This window comes from Oikopleura dioica, chromosome 1 (genome assembly GCF_907165135.1).
Source record: "Oikopleura dioica chromosome 1, OKI2018_I68_1.0, whole genome shotgun sequence".
Taxonomy (NCBI): Eukaryota; Metazoa; Chordata; class Appendicularia; order Copelata; family Oikopleuridae; genus Oikopleura; species Oikopleura dioica.
Window position 1 is genome coordinate 4329534 of NC_137291.1, and position 24492 is coordinate 4354025.

The following is a 24492-nucleotide window of genomic DNA, read 5'->3' on the forward strand; positions in this document are numbered from 1 at the left end:
TTCCGCCTGTCTTAAGACGATCAAAAAGGATGAATCTTTTTCACACTCAAAAATTTCACCAAAAATATTGATTTTTTTTTTTTGAAAATTATCTCCGGGAAAAAAAATTCAACAAAAAATAAAGTTTTTAGGAACCGTAAAATTTTCTAAAATTTTAAGAGGCCGAAGTGATTTTTCAAAGTATGTGTGAGTCCGTTTGGTAATCGTCGATAGTTAGTTAATTCGCCACTAAATGTAAATATATTTATTATTCTTTTGATGCAACTCGTACGACCTTTGAGCAACTTACAGTGAAAAAGAGTCTTTTGTAAAATTTGATAGATGAAAAATTTTTCGTTCGTAACTTATATTTTGCTCAAAAAAGAAAAGAGAGGGAGTCAGTCAGGAGCAACAACTTTCAATAAAATCTGCATCTTTTTCGTCAACAAAGCAACAATTTTAAAATTCTTTGATTTTCGCAGAATCACAAACAGCCCAACTCCAAATGCAATCCAGCAGACAACGAAGAGATAACCCAAGTCCAAGCTTTCACCAGTTTGCAAAATGTTGATAAAGGGGGCGAGAACCAAATATGAGCCAATGAGAGCGATGATGGCAGGGATGAAGAGGGGCACGGCGAATGAGCGACCGACTTTGTCGATCGGATGGGTTTTGCGGAAAATAAAAATCGCGAAACAAGTCTAAAATTCTTCTTTCTTGAGTTAGATTTCGAGGTTTACCGAGGTATGAAAAATCCACATGCAAAAGCTAAAATAATTGATGAGCGAGTTGATATCTCCAGACAACAAAAGAAGAGACGCGAGAATTCCATTCAACATAACAGCAGGCGCAGGAGTCAGAAAATCAATGTGAATCATCGACAGAAAAACAGGCATTTGCCCTTCGCGCGCGGCGGAATAGGGGATTCTAGCGGCGGTCATTCCCTTAACCACATTTTGTTTTTGAGAAAAAATAAGGGTGTACCTGAACAAGAGCAGCACCGAGGCAGGAACAAGCAACCATAATTGGAACAATAAAACTAAAAAATTTTTTTCAAGAAATTTTTTTAAGGACCCCCTCCCCCGTCAGTTTTTTTCGAAAAATCAAATTTCGCATTTTTTAAATTTTGACCCCGGAAATGAATTCTACGGGTCAAAAAACGATTTGAGGCTTAATTTTTTGGGGGTCTATCTGAGATAGACTATCTCGACTCTAACACCCTTAAAATCGCAATTTAAAATTGAAGTTTTCGCCGAAAATTGACGAATTTGCCCGAATTTTTGCAAAAAAATGATTTTTCTAGGTCAAAAATTCCTGTATTTATCGATGGAAAAAGCTGACGGGGGGGTCCTTAAAGGAAATCTCTTCGTTGATTTCAACTGACCCGATTTGCGGAAAAATCTGCTGCGCATAACTGGTCGCCACAGCCGGCGAAGTCAAAATATTCTCCACTCCCAAGATCGAAATATACATAAAATTGATCAACAAGTAAAACCCAGTAATAGAACACAAACTGATCACAATCGCTTTCAACAAATTCGTCTCCGGCTGCTTGATTTCTTCCACAACATAATTGAGTTGATTCCACCCGTCGTACGACCAGAGCCCGTGGTAGAGTCCAAGGCCGATGTGTGATATTTCCGGAAAAGCGGACTCGCCGTTTTTGTAAAAAGCCCTGTGCGCTTGCCAAATTGATAAATCGCCTTTGCCAATAATTAGCCCATAAAAACCGAGAAGGATGATCACGACGAGAGAGGCGATTTTGATGTAGCCAAAGGTCTTTGTGAGCCTTTTTTTGGTTGAATAATAAACATCAAAATTAACAATGCATGAAAATGGAGCTCTAGAAACTTTGAGCTAATAAAAGAGTCATAATAAAAAGAAAAATAATTTAAGTAAAGCTTAATTATCCAGTATTTTGATGAATATTTTCTCGAACAATTAGTTGAATCTACAATGAAAACTGCTCCAACAAAAGCGGAATTTTCATCCCATTTCCTTTGAGTAATATTCATCGAATACACATTTATCCCACAAACCGCCCAAATCGCAGCACAAGCCAATAATTTCTGCGAGACAACACTCTCATCACCACAATCGTTTTCAAAATGCTAAATGCATACTGCGCAAAGGCCGAAGTAAAAATCGCCAGCGAAGCAGGTCTGATGATCGTTGTGCAGGTCCAGGCGAATGTGAAGCCACAGATTGGTCCGTAAGCTTCGAAAATGACTGGATACTCGCCGCCAGACTTTGGAATCAGGGCTCCGACTTCGGCGTAGCAGAGGGCTCCCATGGAGGCGACGAGGCCGGAGAGGATCCAGAGAATAACTGCATAGCCGCTCGTTCCTGCATGCTCCAGAATTCCTTCAAAAAAAAAAATTTTAAGGGTGTCAACATCGATTTTGCCAATTTTTTTGAAATTTTTGGAACAAGTTTCAATCGATGTTGATACCCTTAACAAAATTAAAAATTCGAATATTTTTTTTGAAAATTACGTAATGATGTCTACCAGACATTTCTGAATCAAACCTTTTGGTGAAATATAAATTCCGCTACCCACAATCGCTCCGACAATGATCATCACCGCGGATGTTAGATCTACATGTCTCTGAAGCTGTATCTTCCCAGACATCTTTTCTATTTTCGTTTTGTTTCAGACGACCAGAAAATGATTGAGACGCTCCTCTTCTTGCAAAACAGAAAAAGATAAAACTGAAGCGAAGCGAGCTTGATTCTGGTTTAAACTGGGACTCGGGCAAAACAAGTTTTTGCTTTTGCAGACTTCTATTCTTCCACTCTCTCTTTCTTAATTTCTCATTTCTTTCTGATCTCGAGTTTTGGCGATCTTTGATCATGCGGCGAGGCGCATTGTTTAAGGGTGTAGCAGAAAGTCCGACGGGTGTATTTTGGCAGAATCACAAGACGCCAACCTTTGCAAATTTATCACCTAGAAAGACGAGGGCCAACTCCCTAAGGGCTTCAACCGTTTGGTCCTTAAATCCCTTCACGAATTAATAATTCACCAAAAGTCGCCAATGGAGAAAGTTTGAGGAGAGTGCGAGTTACGTAACTTGCACTGAAATGTCTCGATTGAGGATAATGGGCAAATTTAACTTGAGCGGCAGTTGTTTCCGCTCTATGAAATTCAAAAAGCTGGTTGAAAAAAACCTGAGTCAGGGTCTTTAAGATCTTCGATGAGAAGCCGCGGAGCGGCTTTTTAGAAATAAAGCCGCGAAGCGGCTTCTCAAAATCACAGCTCAATCTTTGAACCCTGACTCAGGTTTTTCTACACAGGTTTTTTACACAGGGTTTTTACACAGGTTTTTGACCACATTTTTTTCAGACACAAATTTCAAGAAAGGTAGAAAAATGGTGAAACAGCTCAAAAACCTTATTGAACCAAAACTCATTTCGGGTTGTAAACCCATTTTGAAAGTGACCACTTTTGGTTAAACCTTTGCTCACACCTAGTTTTTGCGGATTACGGAGAAAAATGCAAAAATCAACCCTCTTTTTAAATTTCATCAAGAAGATCAAGAACTCCATCAGAAATGACAACTACTGCTCAATGAGAAGGATGCCACTTTGCGCCAATTATGAAACGAAAATATTTAAAATCAAAAGTTTGATTTTCGCAAGTTGGTTCTTGATTTATCGCCGGCGAAATCTTTAGAAGGACACACGTTCCTTCCTTTCTTTGACAGCAACATCAATCTTTTAAAGTAGAATTAAATTTCATAATAGTTTTACGTTGAAATTTGAAAAAGATATTTGAAAAAAACCAAATCTTTTCTAAACCAATCAATTTTAGTGCATTTTCGACCAACCAATAAGATTGATGTATTTGGCCTACCGGCCAATCAAAATCCTGATCCATAAAATCACTTCCATAAATTGATTTTACCCTAAAATGTGGGCAGAACCAAAAAAAAAATGGAAATGATCTTACAGACCAAGGTTTTGATTGGTCGGTAGGGCAAATACAGCATTCTTATTGGTTATTAAAATACACTTCCATATTTTGGTTAAATCCTTAAATTTGGTGATATTGAAGAAGAGAAAAATTTTGGAAAAATAAGCTAGAATTTTCGACTCGAAATTACCAATCGTTGGCCAGACAATTCAACGGGGGCTAGAATAATCTTTGAATTTTCCAAGTTTATTTCAAGCGGCCCTCTAAATAGCCGAATAAGCGGAAAAGAAATCGCCCAAAATAAAAACTGAGAAGAAGAGGCGCGTATTAATTCCTGATAAACGCAACCTCTCATGGTCATTCTGCGAGCCCAAGATAATTTCGCCACAGCTTTCTATCAGCACGTTATGAAACACTCGCCGCGCCACTCAAATTCCAAAATTAAGATAAAATCGTCGCTTCGCCGAAGATGCAGGAAATTAAGGAGCGCGCGAATTCCGCCGCAGCACTTTCTAGAGCAGGTTTCGCAAATTTAAAATATGCTGATTTTTAAATTACGAGATAAAAACCTGTCTAAAATCGCAAAAAACAGCACGACATAGAAATTGATCATTGAAAAATAAAATCAAAATTGGCCAATCAAAAACCTGCATTCGATCCACTAGCCAATCAGCTACGAAATTGGTTTCAAAGCGATTTAGGCGCTGATTGGCTCGCGGATCGAATGTGGAATTATGATTGAACAAAATTTTTATGAATTGAAGCCTGTTTTCAAAATAAGGGAGTTACTTCCTTAAAATTAAAAAAATATTACATAAAAATTTCTTTTCTTTATTTTAAGACAGCAGTTTTTAAATCTTTTGGATAAAAAATTAAAATTTTAAGAATGCGTGTCTTAAAGTAGCTTACCCCCTTAATCCACCCGTGCAGCCCTTTCACCTTTAGTCGCCCCATTTTGGCATTTAGATCTGTTATTACGAGACTAAAAAATAGACTTGCACGAATTTCGGAAAGCCGCAAAAATGCAAGTCCAAAGATAAAAGCAAAAAACCAACGTGTTTTATGGTTTTGTTTATCCTCATAAAAATGCGTTCGAAGAATTCAGACACGAGTAAATTAGACGCTTCATTTTAAAAACCATTCTCGATCTTCTAAAAAGCGAATCGCAACAGGAAATTGTTTCGTTTTAAAAAATGTCCTTTTATTGAATTTTCGACTGTCAAAAAGATGATCGCGTAAGGATTGTTTTCCGCCGGAATTGTCTTTTTCCAACTTGTCTTTTTGCATAAATACAAACAATTTTGTTCCGAATCGTGTTGAAAGATTAACATTTGGAAGGTAAGTAACTTTATTTTGGGAGAAGAAAAAGACTGTTATTTCTGACATATTTTTATTGACCCAATTTGAAACTCTTTCAATTGTTTTTGAAAATAATAAATAAAGTCATGAAAATCGAAGGTCGTACCCTTAAGTCTTATTTCTTTCATCCTTATTTAAGGACCCCCGTCAGATTTTTCGAAAAATCAAATTTCGAAATTTTGACCTCGAAAATGGATTCTACGGGTCAATAAACGACTCTTTCACCCCCAAAATCACATTTGAAAATTAGACTCTTCGCGGAAAATTGACGAATTTGCCCGAATTTTGGCATAAATATTGATTTTTCTTGGTTTAAAATTCTTTTTATCAAGTTTTAGATGCAAATTTAACCTAAGAACGCATTAAGAACCAAAAATATGGTGTTTTAAAAAATTTTCATTTTCGGGGGGGAGGTCCTTAAAATTATTTTTCCATCGAATTTCGTTTTTTCTTTTCCCCTCGAAAAGAGAATCTCATCAGCCCCTCCCGACGATTTTCCCGGATTGTCCTTATTTACTAAAACGTGCCTCTAACCCTAAAGCCTGTAACAGCTCGCTTCTTTCGAAAAATGAACGGAGCCGCTAAGCTACGGTTTCGAGGAGCGTTGTTGACGCAAGGAACACAAAAGAGAGACGTCAGATAATTATCAGCCTTAAAGTTTCTCTTATAGTTCTTATCCGGACGCGTCAATTGGCGGGTTCCGGCGCAGTTACGTACCCGTTCATTTCGAGGCCCTTAACTGGGGTCCTGAATTTACAAGTGTTGGTGAAATACAGAAAAAGTTGAACGTCTCTTTTGAAAAAACCGTTGATAAGGAAAACGTTCCAGTAGGAATTCGCGCATAAGCAAAAGCCGCGTCATATCCGCTAGGCTTTTCTGAAATCCACTTTTGCCAATTCTCCCATGGTTTCTCCCACTCCAAAAGCTCATTTCGGTTTTGAAATAAGCCTTCCTGTCTGAGTTTTAAATATTCACCACAACCATTCTTTTCGATTTCCCTTCGAAGTTCAAAATTTTCCGTTTTACAATTTTTGGTTATTAGCAAAAATGAAACCGCAAACAAATAACTCGCTGACCCTTGAGGTGTTAGTTCGGCTGTGTCTATTTGGAGCTCACGTGGCTCACATTGGCAATTACCGTTGTTCTTTGCTGATAGGATGTTGTCACGCATTTCCGAAAAATACAAGAAAAATGAGGAAACAAGGGACCCCCGGATCTGATTCTTCCGGAATTATGTAAGCATCTTTTTAATAATAAAGCTTGGCTTGTGTATTGAAAAAGAAGCATAAATAGCCAAATGAATAATAAAAGGTTTGAGTGATAACGATAGGGCAAGATTTGCTCAGGGTTAGGGTTGGGGTTGATTTAATTTTAAATTATAATTTATGTTACAGTCAGGTCTTGCAATTACGCGGTTTTTATTTTCGGGATTTTTGCCAAAAACCACGCAATTGCAGGTCGCGCAACTGCAAGACCTGACTGTATAGACTAAAGTTTAGTCACTTAACAGTATAGTCTTTTATAAAAATCAGCTTATTTTAGTTTTAAAAATGGCACATTACGGGTGATCTGACCAGATTTTTTTCAAATTTTCTAGTATATCTTTTATTGAAAAATCATAAAATATGAATTTACCTAAGTAATTAATGTTTTTAACATGGCAACTTTTCGATACAATAATTAAAGCTCCACTTTCGTTGCCCTTTCTAAACTGAGTAATACTTAGGGTAAATCACTAATAATTCGCCTTTTTCTGGGCTTAGTAAGGGGTCATATAATACATTTTTAGAAAGCCCAGGACCTGGGGATCATTTTGACTATTGATACCAGGGGTGATCTCGTACCCTGAGGGCATTAAGGTACCTCCGAAGTCAGAAAATCTGGCCACTTTCGGAAATTCGAATTTTCGGCCGCCCAGACCGCCTTTTAGAAGCAACGGCAATGCTAGAATTGTAGCTCAGGCTCTGACGGTCATTTTGGGGTGTCAAAAGTACTGATTACCCCCTTCCTGAGGCGCTAGAGACCCCGAAGTTGGGAAAGTTGACCGAAAACAGGTACTTTTCTTCAAAAATACCCATTTTCCTCATTTATGCTTCCAAAATGCTTGTGATAAGTTGTTTTCTACATTTTGAGGCAGAAGACACAGGTTGGGGTCACCGAGGTCATTTTGGGTCACAAATTCAAATTTTAAGCATATTTCATAATCTTTAGGGTAAATCACTAATAATTCGCCTTTTTCTGGGCTTAGTAAGGGGTCATATAATACATTTTTAGAAAGCCCAGGACCTGGGGATCATTTTGACTATTGATACCAGGGGTGATCTCGTACCCTGAGGGCATTAAGGTACCTCCGAAGTCAGAAAATCTGGCCACTTTCGGAAATTCGAATTTTCGGCCGCCCAGACCGCCTTTTAGAAGCAACGGCAATGCTAGAATTGTAGCTCAGGCTCTGACGGTCATTTTGGGGTGTCAAAAGTACTGATTACCCCCTTCCTGAGGCGCTAGAGACCCCCGAAGTTGGGAAAGTTGACCGAAAACAGGTACTTTTCTTCAAAAAATACCCATTTTTCCTCATTTATGCTTCCAAAATGCTTGTGATAAGTTGTTTTCTACATTTTGAGGCAGAAGACACAGTTTGGGGTCACCTGAGGTCATTTGAGGTCAAGATTATGAAATATGCTTAAAATTTGAATTTGTGACCCAAAATGACCTCGGGTGACCCCAACCTGTGTCTTCTGCCTCAAAATGTAGAAAACAACTTATCACAAGCATTTGGAAGCATAAATGAGGAAAATGGGTATTTTTTGAAGAAAAGTACCTGTTTTCGGTCAACTTTCCCAACTTCGGGGGTCTCTAGCGCCTCAGGAAGGGGGTAATCAGTACTTTTTGACACCCCAAAATGACCGTCAGAGCCTGAGCTACAATTCTAGCATTGCCGTTGCTTCTAAAAGGCGGTCTGGGCGGCCGAAAATTCGAATTTCCGAAAGTGGCCAGATTTTCTGACTTCGGAGGTACCTTAATGCCCTCAGGGTACGAGATCACCCCTGGTATCAATAGTCAAAATGATCCCCAGGTCCTGGGCTTTCTAAAAATGTATTATATGACCCCTTACTAAGCCCAGAAAAAGGCGAATTATTAGTGATTTACCCTAAAGATTATGAAATATGCTTAAAATTTGAATTTGTGACCCAAAATGACCTCGGGTGACCCCAACCTGTGTCTTCTGCCTCAAAATGTAGAAAACAACTTATCACAAGCATTTTGGAAGCATAAATGAGGAAAATGGGTATTTTTGAAGAAAAGTACCTGTTTTCGGTCAACTTTCCCAACTTCGGGGTCTCTAGCGCCTCAGGAAGGGGGGTAATCAGTACTTTTGACACCCCAAAATGACCGTCAGAGCCTGAGCTACAATTCTAGCATTGCCGTTGCTTCTAAAAGGCGGTCTGGGCGGCCGAAAATTCGAATTTCCGAAAGTGGCCAGATTTTCTGACTTCGGAGGTACCTTAATGCCCTCAGGGTACGAGATCACCCCTGGTATCAATAGTCAAAATGATCCTCAGGTCCTGGGCTTTCTAAAAATGTATTATACGTCCCCCTTACTAAGCCCAGTAAAAGGCGAATTATTAGTGATTTACCCTAGTAATACTTTTCTATTACTTCAAGTAATATATCAAGCAATAAATCAATGAACGATGTATCTTGTCCTAATTTACTTGAAAGTAAAGGTGTTTCAGCCCGCATTATTGTGTCTCTCTGAAAAACAGAATTTAACCAAATCTTTTGAGAAAAATCGTGCCCTTTACGGCTATTTCCTCGGGACTTGTGCGCCTCACAAGATCTGGACATATCCGCAAAGCTGGCTAATTATCCTCGAAAGTTTATTTAATCGACACGAACTCGGCGACGAGTAAATCCATTCAGCTCTGGTCTACGTGGAACTCGATTTTCTTCAACCCCGTTTTGGCGCGAAAAATGACAACTATTTTAAACACAAATTATTCTTCGGATGCTCCGTATAAAATGCTGAAAGAATCGCTTTAGAAATTGCTTCAGGATTCCGTTCAGGATTTTGGGTAAAAAAGCGGGATTAACGTGTGAATAAGGCCAAATTAATTAGCAACCAGCTCAACCTTTTCGAAAAATAATGAGGCGCTTGAATTGAGCATTCGCCAACAAAGTTATTTTCGCGAATTTTTAACACTCACTTTGTCCTTGAGTCGAGTTCGGGGCGAATCTGGAATGGATTTTTGCACAAAATCATTTGAAAAAATAAACAAGCATTAATTTTGAATAGGTATGATAAATAACAAAAATTATAATTGTTTTGATTAAGGGAGCTAATGGAAGCGACATTTTGCGACATTTTGCGACATTTTGCGACAAAATAATCGATTTTTGCGACAATTTTTTGATCGAATCTGATTGGCCAATTCGCCAAATATGGTTCTTTGATTGGCCAAAAGAATAATAAAAATTCGAGTCGCTATTTTTCTACGATTCGAGCCATCAAGTTGCCAATATCAGCGTTTCTCCCATAATAAAAATATTTTTGTTTTCTTCTTTTTCTTTTGAAAAAGGTAGGCACCATAAAAATCTCAAAATTAACAAACAACTCTTTTTGAACTATTCATAAATGGTTGATTATTTGAACATATTTCGATTTTCTTCTCGAAATTCCTTAGCCTCGTTTTTGGCGCGAAAAATGACAATTATTTTAAACGCAAATTATTTCTTCGGATCCTTTTTTGGCACGTATAAAATGCTGAAATCGCTGAATCGCTTTAGAAATTGCTTCAGGATTCCGTTCAGGATTTTGTCAAGCAAAAAAAAGCGGGATTAACGTGTGAATAAGGCCAAATTAATTAGCAACCAGCTCAACCTTTTCAAAAAATGAGGCGCTTGAATTGAGCATTCTCCAACAAAGATATTTTCGCGAATTTTTGACACTCACTTTGTCCTTGACTCCAGGTCGAAGCGGATTGACAATGGAATTTTTCTTTAATTTCAAATTTGAAAAATCATAAAAAGCTCCTCATATATAAATAATTATCTTAAAAGAAAATAAACGAGCATAAATTTCGAATAGTAATTATATATTATAAAATTTGCTATCAATAAAAATAATCATCGATTTTTAAGAGGGGAACTAATGTTAGCGACATTTTGCGACATTTTGCGAGAGTTTGCGACATTCTGCGATACTTTGCGTTATTCGGCGACATTTCACTACATTCTGCGACATTTTGCGACGCTCGGCGACATTTGCGATGCTTTGCGATATTCGGCGACATTTAGCTATATTTTGCGACATTTTGCGACATTTCGAGGAAAAAATCGATTTTTGCGACATTTTTTCTATCGAAATCTGATTGGCCTACTCGCAAAATGCCCTTATTTGATTGGCTTAAAATTAAAGGAAATTTCAATTCGAAATTTTTTTCGATTCGAACCAAAGTGCAAATATCAACCTTTCTCCCATTCGCCCAGTTATCACCGTTAGTCAGCGCTTAATTTTCAGACAGTTTCTAGCGCCGCTTTCGATCTAGCGCGCGCCGGCCTAGATGGCGCTCACGCTCGGCGATTCGCGCGTTTTCACGATAATAAAAGCGCGCGTTTTGCGCTTCTTCTGCATATCCAAATCCGCAAAAATCGAAATACTCGAAAACTTGTTCTTTTGAAAGCGAAGAAAAAAGCCAAGAACTGAGAAAAATGAAAATCTTCAACTTTTTGACTCTTGGAGCTTTTGCCAGTGAACTCGCCACTCCACACAGGTAAAGTCTTTTCCTCATTTCTAGTGATAAATCCAGCTCTAGAAATCGACGAGAAGTTTCTCAGTCCTTCACCGGAGAAGAAGATTTGGATGTTTACAACGAATTTTTGGCTGGTCTTGCCGGTAAGTCCTTTTTTCTCCCAAATTTTTTGTCTCGAATCGCGATTTTCGAGCTTTTTTTATTCAAAATTCTTCTTTAGGCGGAGAAGTTGACGACCTCGAGCAGCTGATCATGGATCTCATGGCTCAAGGAGGCAGCGAAAACGAACGATTCATCCAGGAACCGACCGAGCTTGAAGTCCGAAAATTCCGACAACTCAAGATCATCGTCCTTTGGCTCCAAGCTGAGCAGAAGTTTGGTCGATACTGCTACTACGGATGCTATTGGTGAGACTTAAAACCTCCCTCTAAGGGTCTTGACTGTTCTTTCTAGCCTTCCAGAGGGTTCGCACAACATCGCATCCGGCGGCTACGGTCGACCAGTCGACAACATCGATCAATCCTGCTTCGACTTCAAGCAGTGCTACAGATGCCTCGTCGAAGAATACGACGGCGAGCGAGAGTGCAAAGGCGAAGAAGTCGGCTACCGATTCGATCTTCTCACCAACGACGATGGCAGCAAAGATGTCGTCTGCACCAACACTCCCGGCAGCTGTCGATACAACATTTGCCAGTGCGATCTTCAGCTCGCCAGGGATTGGCCAAATACGAATCTGAGTGGGATGTTTCTTACCACTCTGCCAAGGTAAAAATAAATATTTTCAAAAAATTCAGCAGCCAATCAAAAGCCAGGATTTGTCTTCTTAGCCAATTAGAAGGCAGTTTTTTCTTAGCCAATCAAAACCACCAGCTATGAGTCATTAAAAATGACTCATTTTCAACATTTTTTCACCCATTTTTCAACCCTTTTTCAGGGCGGTTTCGTCCGAGAAGACTACTGCCGAAAAGGAGCTCCAGCCGGAAACCCCATCGAAGAATGCTGTGGAGACAAGACCACTTTCCCACTGAACAAACCCCGCCGAAGCAACCAATGCTGCGACGGACCAACTGCCAAGCCAGCTGGTCAATGTTAATTTTAAGCTCTTCTTCTTGTTTTTGACGAAAAAGGAACAAAAATGCCTGAAAACGGTGATTTTTTCCTTGAGTTTCAAATATTTGAAACGCGAACTTTTTGCTTGTTCTCTTTCTTTCTTTTGTATCACTGTACATATACAAACAAACTACACTGCAACTTGCGATTTGTAAGAAATCTTAAATAAATAAAAATCTCAAAAATAATCTCCAAATGTTTCTTCCTCTAAAATTCAGCCGCAGAAAGTGATTGTTATTTACTCAAGAACTTTGGTTATTGACGCCCTTATTTCATTTTTAGAAGAAAAAAAAATAAGGGGGTAACCATAGCAAATTGAGACGAAAATCGTCGAGAAAATCCAATAAGCGATGTCTACCCCCTTAATTTATCAAATTGTTCTTTTGGTCAAACAACTTGAAAAAGCAATCAACTTGAAAAGAAAAGGAGGGGAAATCACGTGTTCACAAAAATAAGCCACGCAGCTCCTTTCTTTCGCGTGCCGATGACTTTTGCGGGCTACCATCTTAAGAATTCCAGCGGTGGAGTCGGTTTTGTTGAACCTTCTTCACCAGCTTTGATTTTCAGTTACCAACGCGTTGATATTTCTTCTCAAATTGAGCAGATTCGCGATTAAAAAGGAGAGCTCTGGACTTCGCCAACGTGAAAATAGATTGAGCACGAAAAAGAAATATGTCAGGTGCACTCATTCTGCCACATTTTCCGACGTCTCAAGGTCGCACCCCCTGCCGAAAATTCCGATGAAATTATATCATCTCAACCGTCTCCTACCGTAATCCCCCTTCCGTGACCTTCGCTACAGTTCCACATCTGCAGAACTTGATCTTCTCGGTTTAACAAAAACCTGCAAAGTAAATTCTAGCGTTAAGAAGTTTAAGAAAGTTAAGCTCCAGCAAGGCGGAAAATTTTCTGACACAATTGGCGAACCACAAAATCAACTTGAAGCAAGCATTCTTTCGACGAATTTCATAAAGAAAGAAGGGCTCGTGGAAGAGGGCAAAACAGGAATCGGGAATATTGAAACAAGCGCGTTCAGAAAATAATTCAACATAGCAAAAATGAGTCAGAGTTCGTCTGATCTTGATTGAAAAATCGGTCAGTACTGAAGATGTCCAATTGTCACGAATGTCACAAAAGTCACGAATGTCACGATTTTGCTGAAAATGTCACGAAAACCCGTGACATTCATGACATTCGTTACATCCGTGACATTCGTGACATTCGTTACATTTGTGACATTCGTGACATTTTTAGCACTGTCGGGAAGATCCCTGATTTTCAGCAAAAGAGCTTTGATTTTCGACCTAATTAACTCGTGACAAGATGTCATAAGACCGGTTTTAGAGCGAAAGAATGTCTCTGCTCTAAATTCTCAATGTGACAAAAATTTTGTAAAAGGAGATTCTCCTAATTCTAGCGAAGCAACATTCCGTACTGTGCGATGAAGACCGCCGGCGTTCCGAAAATTCAGTGAGCTTTTGTCGGAAGGGATAAGAAAGGATTAATCAATTCAGGGCTTGATGAGAGAATTGACGCGGTAGGAATATTTCGGAGATGGGAAAACCAAGAAATCGGTCATATCATATGAGTCATATCATATCATCAAATCATAAATAATGACTCAAATAATATGAGTCATATGATATATCATCGACATATCATACTGTATAATTCATACAACATATGATTTGATATGACTCACATTATGATTCATAACATGAGTCAAATGATATGACTCATATATCATGTGACTCATATAAGTCATATAATATGATATTAAGATGACATATCAAATAATATGATTCATCTGACTCATATTATATGAATCACAAATGATAGATAATTTGAGTCATATCATAATGACATATTATTAATGACTCATAGAGTCCTTTTTCTGCGAAAATCAACAATTTCGGACAGTAGAAAACGAAACTTCTGGGAAACTCACTTTCTTCTTTGATCGTGTTATTCCGGTCTTAATTCCGACAGTCGCTAATAGTTTCGTTTCTGTTGAATTTCTTCGGACAGGCGTTTATAATCACCTGTCGGAGGTGCAAGCACGATCACTGCCCAATTAAACAAAAAAGCGCTAATTAAATAAGCACGAAATCCGGCTATGACGACTTTAATCCCAAATAAGAGGAAATATAGTTTTCAAACGATTAACGCGAGAAAACTTTTTGGATACGTTTCTTGTTTTCTGGGAAAATGACTTTGAGCCTTTCCTTTTACAAGACAGAATGTCAAGTGAAATTCCCGCATCCGGACGAAAATTCTTCCGGCTTTACATCAAGCCACGTGATGAATAGTCGAGCAGACTTTTATTTATGGTCAACAATTATTTTTAGAGAAAAATCAGAATTTTTATAAGAAATTCAAATTTCTCAGCATGCTTTTTAATTCTTAAGGATCCCTATCGACGTGGTAGCCATTTTCAAACAGCGTTTTCTCCCCATACACCCTTAAGATTCCATAAGGTTTTATTTTCAAAATTAAGCTTATGAAGAGTTTTAGAGTAAAAATGAGTTAACGTCTAGATACCCTTAAGTTATCACCATCAAATCGTCGAATTAACTCACTACGCGGATTTTCATCCGAGCTCTTGAGTACCTAACTCAGGTTTCCGAGTTCAGGGCTCAACTAGATCAGTTTTTGTCATTTATGCTCCAAAATGTCCACAAAAAGTCTTTGACCTCGAATACTTTATACTTAATTAAAGCATCGCCTTTCCTTTTTTCAATACTTTATTGGCAAATTTTAAATGAACTGATCGAAATCGACACTGAAAGACTGTTCTCGAAAATGAATTCATGTTTTTAGCAAAAGAGGACTGAAGCATTTAATATTAGATTAGTTCCTAACAATGTTCAAATAAATAAAACAGACAGTAAAGACAGTCCTTATAGCCAATTTTCATCGCTGCGTCTGTTGATTCAAAAATGAGACTGACACTTTTAATGTCGATTTTTTTATACTTTGGTTTTGCTAAGAAGACCGGAGAAACGTAAGAGTAGATTTTGAGGATTTCTGATGGGAAACCAATAAAAAATTTCGACAAATTTTGTACGGGCGGCCACTCAGCGGCTGATTCGCCGGTTTGCCGAAAATAGGCTTCTGATTGGTCGAAAATTTCAACGAAAAATTTGTCGAAATTTTTCTGTCGGTTCCAGACAGCTCTCTTTCTGATGATGACTTTTAGGAAAGAAGCGCAAATCGAAAGATTTAAAAAACTTATTCACGAGGCAAAGATCCGTTATCTAAGACGAATGCTCATGGAAACATTGGATTCAACTGGTGGATACGGAATTCTAGCTGACTATTTCTGACTCTTTCCCCTTTTTGTTTAAGAAAGAGTTGATTCTGAACCTCTGCTTTTTCTCGCCTTGCTAATTTCAAACAAGCACTTGAATAAATGATAAGAAAAAAACAATTGAACAATTGAAGAATGATGTAAACGTTTTTTAAACAGTTGATTGCCTTAACAGTCGTCTTATGAATTAAAAATTGCCGAAAACTCGTGACATACAAAAAACAGATGAACTCGGGACTTCAGAGTTCAAAAAAAGATTTGATGAGACTTGCATTTTTTCTTTTCTTTTTCATTTTATTTGTTTTTGCTGAGACCGATGCTGAATGGTAAAAAAGAGCTTTTTGTAAATTAGATCCATTGTTTTAGGAGAGCAAGGCGTCTTGAATATTTCAAGCGGCAAATACACTTGGCGAAAATTCGGATTATTTACCGAATGTTGAGGGAGAGATTGGACGAGATTGGGGGTTATGGAATACTTGCTGGTTATTTCTGACTGAAATTTACTCGAAAATAAAAGACGCATAACTATTTTAAAATGATGATTTTTTAATTTTTATTTTTTGATTGAAAATAAATTTATATTATATTTGCAACGCCGGACTTCTCTTAAATATGACGTCATTTTCTACTTTATTTTACCGAGAAGCCATTTAATGGTTAATGGTTATTAATAATAGAAATCAAGGATCTCCCTAATAAGTTGCTAAAGAGCTGTTGTCATAAGTTAAAAAAATGAGACTGACACTATTTTCGTTCATTTTTCTTGTCTTTTTTCGCGCGAATTGAAGGTGACCTGTAAGAGCTTGTATAAAATAAGATAGAATAGTGATTGATGAAATTGAAGGAGTTTGGCGCTGCTGGAAAAGTTTCACCGGCGAATTCACAATACGAAAATTCGCTACATTCGAAGAATGCTTGTGGAAAGACATCACAGAAAAGAGCATTTTGGAATTCTTGCCGATTTTGTTTCAGTCTGAGTTTTTTCAATAAAAAAGTCGGAAAAACCAACGTGAATTTCAAAAGAACTGAGTTGAGTTGGTACCCTTTACAACAAGAGAGCGCCAAGTGCACCCTGAATAAAGCGCCAAAATTTCCATAAATAACCATTCTCGTGGTAAAAGCACTATTCTTCGTACTAAGCCAAGGACACCCTTAACCAATATAATATTTGCCACGTCGGATCAAACAACCCGAGAAATATTCAAAGAAGTCCACAAGTAAAAAAATCTGCCGCGCCGCATCAAAAATGATTGAGTTTTCTACATCTGACAGGGCCTGTCTCATCCAGCATAGACCCAATTGTGGTTCTGACGCACTTGAAATTTTCCGGAAGCGGAGATTAATCAGTTTTTCTTTTTTTTTTCTTTTCAAGAAGTTTATTTTGTTCAGAAATTACTATTGAGAAATTTCAAAAGGAATCTTTTCGACGCCGATTTTCTCCGCAAGTTCGTTGTAGTGCTCGATAATTTGCTTGTGGTACTGAAAAAGAATTGTTTATTATTGAGCAATATTTAGGTCTAGGGTCGGCAAGCTCGGTATGTAAAAAACCTCAGACTGGGTCTGAAAGATATTTAATAAAAAGCCGCACAGCGCCTTTTTTGAAAACGAAGCCGCGAAGCGGCTTCGCAGAACTATTATTTAAGGGATCCCCCAGAAGTTTTGAAAATCGGGGGTGATCCCTTAAATCCATTTGTTTATTTTGAAAAAGCCACAAAGCGGCTTTTTGTAAAGCCGCTGCGCGGCGTTTCTTTGACGATATTTTGGACCCTGACTCAGGTTTTCTTCACAGGCTGCCGACCCAAGCATTAGGTATCCTACCTTGATTCCTCCTTGTTCATCAGTTTGCTTCATATGAATCCTCTCCGGATCTCCCGCGACCAGGACCGGTCCCTTGGCGCTTGGGGACGGCTCCAAATCGCGATGCATTTTCATCAAATCTGACATTCGACCTTCAAAGCCCGGAGCAAAAGAGCTAGAAATTCACTCAATATAAGTGTATTCACGAATTTAGACGACAAACACGGGGGCCCTTTTTTAGAGCAAGGCTCTTGCATTTTGAAACCAGACTTAACCTACTTTTTAAGACAACGGATATGACTTTAGAGGGCCCGTAATGTTTTGTGTCGAACATGGGCTTAAGGTAACGACACGTGTTTCTTTTCCAAAATATGGGTCAACGATTTCGATAATTTTCTTTCAAAAACGCTTGTTTTTGTTTTTACCTTGGATCAATTGCCATAAAACATTGCCCCAAATTCGCTTCCTCGTCGTTTTCCCCGTGAAAACCCCATCTTCTCACATTCGATCCATATTTCCCATCCGCCAGGATTCCGCAAAGCACCTCGACCATCATGCACAAGCCAAAGCCTTTGTAGCCCCCTGTCTCTTCAGTTCCGCCAAGGGGAAGGAGCCCGCCTTCTTTCATGCACAGATTTGCGTCGTTTGTCACGTCGCCGACTTTGTTCGTTCCCCAACCGTCTTTAAAGATTTTGCAAAATTGAAAATTTTGAAGATGATGAAAATACGTGTTATCCGAAAAGAGACATGAGTTGGTAACATGAAAATTTCACGTGTTTTGGAAACATGGATATCTGATCATACAATTTCGAGTCGAAAATTTCGACGTTTTGGAAGGTCCCAAAGAATAAAGACTAGGGTGTGAAATCTTCGAAGGTTTTTTCGGCTCGTTTTTTCTCAACAAATCAGAAGCAAGTATTTTTTCTCTCAGCCAATCACAGTCGAGCAAATCCCTCAAGAGCCCCGAATCCCCCTTAGCCTACCCTAGCCAATATGACTCATTAAATAAGGGTGTCACTATTGAAAGCTTTATATATAAACTAGGGTAGGCGAAGGGGGATTCGGGGCTCTTGAGGGATTTGCTCGACTGTGATTGGCTGAGAGAAAAAATACTTGCTTCTGATTGACCGAGAAGAAAACGAGCCGAAAAAACTTTCGAGGATTTTATAATTGTTTTCGATAAAAATCTTTCCTGGAATTGGGATGCCTCTTCGTTGATTAACTTCAATTTTCCCAAGCGCAACTTTTTTCCCGGTTACTCATTTTTCCCCTTTTTTCTTATAAAATGATAGGTTTTTACCGGTTTTCCTGTTGTCGTCGCCATATCCAGACCAAAGTAATCATCTCCCTCCGCCGGAGCAAAGAAAGAAATCGGGTTGGTTCCCAAAGACGGGGCCGAACCACGAGTTGGATATGTTTTGGGAGAGGTGTTGGTGAAGGACATTCCGATGAGTCCTTCTTTTTCCGCTTTTGCTGGTTCAATAATGCTGTTTTATGAAACGTGGTTGGAGTGTTGTTTCACGGCCGCGGTAAAAAAATGCACTTTGAAGTGACCATCGATCAGAATTGGGATGGTTTGATAAAACAGGGGAGACAACTGATGAGTCATTTTTAAAACTTGATTATTGAAAATTTTTCGAAAATAATAAAAATTTCCGTGCATGGCAAATTAAGTCTAAACAAGCCCCGTCTCTTAAAAAAATGCAAAACGGTCGGACTCCGCCTTAACCACATTCCTCGCTAGAATCAATTTCTTGAACCTGACCCCATCAGAGCCCAGTGCCCCGCGATTGAATAATGATTTGCTCCTTTTGCAACGACCATTCCGATGCCGGATTCTTTCGCTTTCTTGATCGCCAATTTCATCGAAAAATCAGCAGTAACTTTTTGCCGGAATCGAGAAGAGCTCGCTGCGGATTTGTTTGCCCGAAGGAGGAAATTGAAGGGTTTCAAAACCGCTTAGAAAATGAGTTGATTCCGCTTTCCTGTTCCGAGAACGCCATTTCCATCGACCCAAGCAGTTGCTGCATTTTCCTGTTTTCATGATTTCTATTTTGAAATTTTTATCGACAATCAGCTATTTTTTAATATAACGCTTTTAAGTTATGAATATGTAGAAAGACAAATGCTCGATAAGATCAAGATATATTGGACCCCCCCCCCGTCAGTTTTTTTTTGAAAATTCAAATTTCGTAATATCAAAATTTTGACTCTAGAAATGGACGTAGTATGGTCTCAAAATTCGGCGACCCTCATTTAAGGTTAGTGTTAGGGGGGTTCCAAGGGGGCGAAGCCCCCTAGGTTAGGCCTTAGGGTTAGGAACTACGTACTTTTACCCAGGGGGGTCCCGGGGGCGAAGCCCACGGATTAGGAGTAGGGTTAGGAAAAATTAAAAAATCAAATTATACTTGGCCGAATTTTGAGGTCATACTACTGAAATGGATTCTACGGGTCAAAAAACGATTTTGAGGCTTCATTTTTGGGGTTCTATCTCGACTCTAATACCCTTAAAATCGCGTTTGAAAATTGGGCTTTTCGCCAAAAATTGACCTTTTTGCCCTAATTATGGCGAAAGTTTCGCCGCGAAACTATTGATTTTTCTTGGTAAAAATTACTCATATCAAGTTTTTGAAGCAATTTTAACCATAGGACGCATGAAAGAACCAAAAATATGGTGTTTTTTAAAATTTCCGTTTTTCGAAGGGATGAGCTGACGTGGGGGTCCTTAAATAATTATATTATTATTTAAAATCGACGTGGGCATTTTATGATGAATCTCGCATTAAAAATTGGTAAAATCATGGCTTGAGGATTTCTGGTTTGATTCCGGATGAGCTTTTGATGACGCCAACTTTCATATCTAAAAAATGATCCTCCTGGCGGTTGGAAATTGTGGCTGATTAGAAACGCGAATCATAATATTTTTTTTCTGAGCTTTCTTTTTGGAGCAGTCCGGAGAAAAATTGGACTGTTATTTTTCCACCGAAAAAAGTGATTTTCTTACCGTTGTGGTACATTTCCAGTCGATTGAGGCCGTGAGAAAAGTGTCCCCTGTAATCGGCATGCGCAAGTACTTCCCCCATTTGTAACGATTCCGCTTTTCAGAGGTTTTTTGATGTCATAAATTAGCTTTTTAAAATGTCCAACAGGATATTTTCTAGCCACGTGGATAAAAAAGGTCTCTTGATCGAAATCTCAATTCGATCCAAAAATTCAAGAGCGCTACGTGTTTTTGAATTTTTTTCCGCTAGAATTTGGACTACAGTAATTTTTAGGCCGGCATCTGGAAACGACAAAAATTTCGACAAATTTAGCTTTGAAATTTTCAACCAATCAGGACCCTGAATTCGGCAAACCAACCAATCAGCAGCCGAGAAGCCGCCCACGCAAAATTTGTCGACAATTTTTTGTCGGTTCCAGATGCTATCCCCTAATTTTTTCTTTTGAGTCGAAAGTGACTGTCATTTTCGTTTTCTAACCCGCGTCAGAGATGTTCCGGGACTGGCCGGATTAGGTCCAACGTGTTATCCCATTTGCAAGTCAGGGCCGGTAGCTGCCCGCCCAAATAAATAAAAAGTCAAAAGCCCGATTGATCCCCTTTCTCACATTGAGTCGAGAATGGAGCGGGATTTGTTTTGACGGACGGGATATATTTTCATTTTTATCCGAGTCAGGGAGATAAACCCGTGCCGTTAATAACGGTCCGTTATTTTAAACTGCTCAATTTGAAAAAAAATGGCAAGCTCCCTTATTTTCTCCAACCCAAGAAAATCTGACTTAGGGTGTGAAAAGAGCTAAAATGAACAGCCGCGTAGCGGCTTTTTTGAAAACGAAGCCGCGAAGCGGCTTCGCAAAAACTCTCAAATAGATCTAAAATTAAGTAATATTTTATCTTAATTTAAGATCTATTTGAAATTTTTGGCGAAGCCGCTTTGCGGCTTCGTATTCAGAAAAGCCGCTACGCGGCTTTTCATTTTAGGTTTTTTCCCACCCTACGTCGTATTTTCGAGCCCAGCCATTCTGACTCAAAAAACCTTTCCTTCATTAGCTCCAGCATTCCGAAGAACCCTAGAAATTCATTCTTTGATTTTTCTATTTTCAATAAAAAAAACATGACTCACCTAGTGACAAAGTTCACAATTTCCTTGCGCTTGACCAGTACTTGCGCCATTATTTCCTCTCTGTTTTTTTTTGAAGATGCCCGAGGGTAGAGAGTTTCTCCTTTTGATTGTGTCTGGTAGTCTTTCGTTTGCTTAGGGCGAAGCAAAATTTCAAAATGCTCAGATGAGTAATAACGATTTCAAATTGCTCTTGAGCCAAGGGCCCTCTTCATTTTATGGGAGAGAAGATGAGATTTCAAATATTGTTCTAGAAAAATTGATAGAAAATAAGGAGAAATTGTATCTTGCTCAACCGTGTAGTGGTTCATAGATTCCTTGATCACCTAGTCAATAAAAAGTCAATAAGAAAGTCAATAAATTACGAATTCAAAAATTTCTGTTTCCTAAAATTTTTCATTAAATTATGGTCTTTTCAAATTCATCGCTTTTTAGTTATTTCTTAAAATATCAAATTTTTACATAAAAATCGATATTCATGGGTATTTTGTCTTGTAAATGACCCTTTCACGCTTGAATCAATTTTTTAGAATATTCAAATACTCCTTTATTCAATCATTTTTTAATTGTAAAACAAGCCAATCATCACGACAAGAAGAGTCGCAGAAATTTGAGTGACAGAAAATCCACCTGGCAGGAAATCCTCGTTGCACAAGTCGTATTGGCACATAATGCTCGCGTCCGCCTTCTGGTGGTGGAATTCGTTCAAATGTGTGTCTGAAAAAGTGATGAAAAGATGACATGAGGATTTTCATTCTTTTACTTTTCTGAGTGTTGCTTCCTTCAGTTCCATTGTTGCAGAATCGATGAACTTCTCGGCTCATTTCTTGGCCTTTGTACTAAAATTTTCGTTGATGAAATAACAACTTGAGATGAATTTACTGCAAATGATTGTCGAGAAACTTCGCAAGTTCCCCAGCAGTCGGTGATATTGTTTTGCATATTTGTTGCAGCTTCGCAAAATCGGAAATCTTGAAAAAATTTTTTCTGAATTTCGATAATAAAAACTCCGTTTACCTTCGCTGGGAACCCATTGTTGAGAATCTTCTTCAAAGTGTGACCATCCTTCGCACTAAAGAAGATGAAGAAACACAAAAGAAAAGCTGAACTCACTTTGTAACAAGGCTGACCATGGGGATCAGAAGGGGTTGGTGGCGCGGCAAAATCGAATGATTCTGGCTCTTGGATCGGAAAAGTCACCATTTTGGAGCATTCATCAACGTCAGAACCGCAAGAATGAAGCTCAAGAGTGTGAAGAGCTCCGTCGACTTTTCCCTCGTAATCGTATCCTGAAAAATGAAAGTGAAGAAATCAAGGAAGAGAAAACCAAACCTGGCGCGCCCTGGAGATACTCAAAATGCCCTCGCTCGACGAATGTAAAGTGATTCCATCCCGGCTCTCCGTTTGGCAGAATCACTTCTTCGTAACCAGTTCCTTTGACTGCTTGACAATCGGTTCGCAAAGTGTAGACTTTTCCAGTACTTTGGCTGGTGTGCGTCTTGTATCGCAACTTTTCGGACACTTTTGTGCTAAAAATTTAATTTCAATTGAAAAAATTTAATAACTTATTTTTTAATAATTCAATTTTGCCTTTTTCACGCAAAACTTACTTTTCATCGGGATTCAAACAATCAGCCGATCCGACCTCCATTCCGCTCTCAAACAGCTGGTGAAAGCACTCGTAGCATTTGATAAATTCCTTGTCACTTGCTGTCAAAAGCGGGATCAATCCTGCGATCAGCTTCATTTTCGCCTTTTTTCTTTTTCTGATTTGAGGCGAAAAAGATATCGCACTTTGGGGTTATTGGAATTCTATTGACATTTTGCACCTATGACTTTTGTAATTACAGCGTCAGATTGCAAGGAAGCATGTGAGTTTATTGCTCTTCTCGAAGATTTTTTTCAATGGGATCGGGAAAGCTAGAAATGTAAATAGCGACTTTGAGCACTTTGAAAGTCGACCATTTGTCAAATATTCTGATTCCGCTGAGAAGAATAAGTCGACTAAAGAAACATCCGCATTCAATCAACTTACAATTGTCGCCACAGTAGATAATTTTAATTGAGAAAAGCGGCCTCAGCTCGATCGAAAAAATGATGAAAATTCTACTTATTTTTCTCTTTTCTGTTTCTTTCGCAGATACAACGACGTCGACGACAACGACGACCACAACTTCGACAACTACAACTACAACAACAACCACAACGATGAGAACAACAACAACAGCAACGAAAATAACCTCTCAAACGCTATTTTCGACATCCTCGACATCTTCGATTCTAGAGACAACTTTGCCAACAGAAAGCATTACTCAAGCCGATTCGTTGACAACAACAAGGAAAACCACAGAAGCAGAGATTTCAACTTCCCCATTAGGTAAATAAAAACAATAGTGAAATCGCTTTTTATGTCAGTTACAGCGACAAACGGTCGAGTTGACGAATCAACAACTCAATTTAATCCGTCTACAAAAACAACCCCTGAAACTACAACATTTTCCAATGCAACTTCAAACTATTCTGTATACTCTTGTCTTGTCATTTCTTTGTTTAGCAATCATTTCTTGTAGTAATATACCCTAAGAACAATAATTAACACTGTTCATTGCATGTTTTGAGCAATCAAAGACTTACTTTAAATACGAATATGAGACATGCTTATTTACCATTTTGTCAGTTCTGTCGTCGAAAATGAAAATCCAGTTTGTTCATTTTTTCAAAATATTATGGTCTTTCTTTAAAAATCTATAAAAAGCTTTCTTCTCTTAAATTTCGAAACTCTTCCTTGATTTCGCTCTCGATCGAAAATCTGATCATTATTTATTCACGCATACATTTAAACGAGCAGTTAAATCGGCAGGAAAATTCAAACAAGCTCTGCATTTTCTGTCTTTCCACTTGAAGCCTTTCGCTTCTTCTAGGACTTCGACGATATCTTCTTCACTTTTGCAGAGTAAGAGTATCGACCCCATCGGCCTCCGGTTCTGGACAAAACTGTCGACTAATCGCACTGCAATCTTTTTCTGTCAATTTTTTCATGTAAGACAAATCATCAGCAAAGAGCCTCATTAGCAAGTCCCGTCAGATTTGTGTCTCTTTTTGCAACAACTGTAACCTGAAAAGTCTTTGGCTCACGGATGCGCAAGGCCAAGCGTG

At 38.6% G+C, this 24492-nt stretch overlaps 5 protein-coding genes across 5 annotated transcripts; 2 read left to right on the forward strand and 3 right to left on the reverse strand.

Annotated features, from left to right (window-relative positions):
* Positions 1 to 347: 347 nt before the first annotated feature.
* LOC145711673 (b(0,+)-type amino acid transporter 1-like) lies at positions 348 to 2772 on the reverse strand. The gene is made up of 6 exons (XM_081789361.1): positions 2509 to 2772; positions 2015 to 2343; positions 1364 to 1836; positions 964 to 1018; positions 720 to 923; positions 348 to 680 (listed from the first exon to the last, which is right to left on the reverse strand). Exons 1-6 carry the CDS (start codon positions 2609 to 2611, stop codon positions 378 to 380), a joined length of 1467 nt encoding a protein of 488 aa, XP_081645487.1. The 5' UTR covers positions 2612 to 2772; the 3' UTR covers positions 348 to 377.
* Positions 2773 to 10890: 8118 nt separating this feature from the next.
* Positions 10891 to 12275, forward strand: LOC145709723 (uncharacterized). The gene is made up of 5 exons (XM_081787424.1): positions 10891 to 11022; positions 11065 to 11144; positions 11222 to 11408; positions 11455 to 11766; positions 11936 to 12275. The coding sequence occupies exons 1-5, from the start codon at positions 10961 to 10963 to the stop codon at positions 12027 to 12029; spliced, it is 735 nt and encodes a 244-aa protein (XP_081643550.1). The 5' UTR covers positions 10891 to 10960; the 3' UTR covers positions 12030 to 12275.
* Positions 12276 to 16782: 4507 nt separating this feature from the next.
* On the reverse strand, positions 16783 to 21490 carry LOC145711674 (putative oxidoreductase YjmC). The gene is made up of 11 exons (XM_081789362.1): positions 21340 to 21490; positions 21258 to 21286; positions 20223 to 20315; positions 20023 to 20078; positions 19200 to 19252; positions 18994 to 19124; positions 18529 to 18694; positions 18413 to 18463; positions 17644 to 17901; positions 17240 to 17393; positions 16783 to 16900 (listed from the first exon to the last, which is right to left on the reverse strand). The coding sequence occupies exons 1-11, from the start codon at positions 21387 to 21389 to the stop codon at positions 16817 to 16819; spliced, it is 1125 nt and encodes a 374-aa protein (XP_081645488.1). The 5' UTR covers positions 21390 to 21490; the 3' UTR covers positions 16783 to 16816.
* Positions 21491 to 21884: 394 nt separating this feature from the next.
* Positions 21885 to 23092, reverse strand: LOC145709713 (uncharacterized). The gene is made up of 7 exons (XM_081787414.1): positions 22947 to 23092; positions 22669 to 22865; positions 22450 to 22625; positions 22354 to 22408; positions 22219 to 22307; positions 22100 to 22175; positions 21885 to 22053 (listed from the first exon to the last, which is right to left on the reverse strand). Exons 1-7 carry the CDS (start codon positions 23081 to 23083, stop codon positions 21899 to 21901), a joined length of 885 nt encoding a protein of 294 aa, XP_081643540.1. The 5' UTR covers positions 23084 to 23092; the 3' UTR covers positions 21885 to 21898.
* Positions 23093 to 23418: 326 nt separating this feature from the next.
* Positions 23419 to 23920, forward strand: LOC145709782 (uncharacterized). Its single transcript, XM_081787485.1, has 2 exons — positions 23419 to 23713; positions 23758 to 23920. The coding sequence occupies exons 1-2, from the start codon at positions 23431 to 23433 to the stop codon at positions 23904 to 23906; spliced, it is 432 nt and encodes a 143-aa protein (XP_081643611.1). The 5' UTR covers positions 23419 to 23430; the 3' UTR covers positions 23907 to 23920.
* Positions 23921 to 24492: the final 572 nt, after the last annotated feature.

Excerpts from the sequence above, each read along its gene's own strand:
- LOC145711673 (XM_081789361.1), bottom strand. The coding sequence starts at position 2,611 with ATGTCTGGGAAGATACAGCTTCAGAGACATGTAGATCTAACATCCGCG. Across the intron at positions 1,019-1,363 it reads CAGATTTTTCCGCAAATCGG|TTTTATTGTTCCAATTATGG; the intron begins GTCAGTTGAAAT and ends AAAATTTTTTAG. Across the intron at positions 681-719 it reads TGTGGATTTTTCATACCTCG|ACTTGTTTCGCGATTTTTAT; the intron begins GTAAACCTCGAA and ends GAAGAATTTTAG.
- LOC145709723 (XM_081787424.1), top strand. The coding sequence starts at position 10,961 with ATGAAAATCTTCAACTTTTTGACTCTTGGAGCTTTTGCCAGTGAACTC. Across the intron at positions 11,023-11,064 it reads GAACTCGCCACTCCACACAG|AAATCGACGAGAAGTTTCTC; the intron begins GTAAAGTCTTTT and ends ATCCAGCTCTAG. Across the intron at positions 11,409-11,454 it reads TGCTACTACGGATGCTATTG|CCTTCCAGAGGGTTCGCACA; the intron begins GTGAGACTTAAA and ends TGTTCTTTCTAG.
- LOC145711674 (XM_081789362.1), bottom strand. The coding sequence starts at position 21,389 with ATGGCGCAAGTACTGGTCAAGCGCAAGGAAATTGTGAACTTTGTCACT. Across the intron at positions 20,316-21,257 it reads GAATGCTGGAGCTAATGAAG|CGGAATCGTTACAAATGGGG; the intron begins GAAAGGTTTTTT and ends ACCTCTGAAAAG. Across the intron at positions 19,125-19,199 it reads GGCGTTCTCGGAACAGGAAA|CTCTTCTCGATTCCGGCAAA; the intron begins GCGGAATCAACT and ends ATCCGCAGCGAG.
- LOC145709713 (XM_081787414.1), bottom strand. The coding sequence starts at position 23,083 with ATGAAGCTGATCGCAGGATTGATCCCGCTTTTGACAGCAAGTGACAAG. Across the intron at positions 22,626-22,668 it reads GTATCTCCAGGGCGCGCCAG|GATACGATTACGAGGGAAAA; the intron begins GTTTGGTTTTCT and ends TTCATTTTTCAG. Across the intron at positions 22,308-22,353 it reads ACAATGGGTTCCCAGCGAAG|ATTTCCGATTTTGCGAAGCT; the intron begins GTAAACGGAGTT and ends AATTTTTTCAAG.
- LOC145709782 (XM_081787485.1), top strand. The coding sequence starts at position 23,431 with ATGATGAAAATTCTACTTATTTTTCTCTTTTCTGTTTCTTTCGCAGAT. Across the intron at positions 23,714-23,757 it reads GATTTCAACTTCCCCATTAG|CGACAAACGGTCGAGTTGAC; the intron begins GTAAATAAAAAC and ends TGTCAGTTACAG.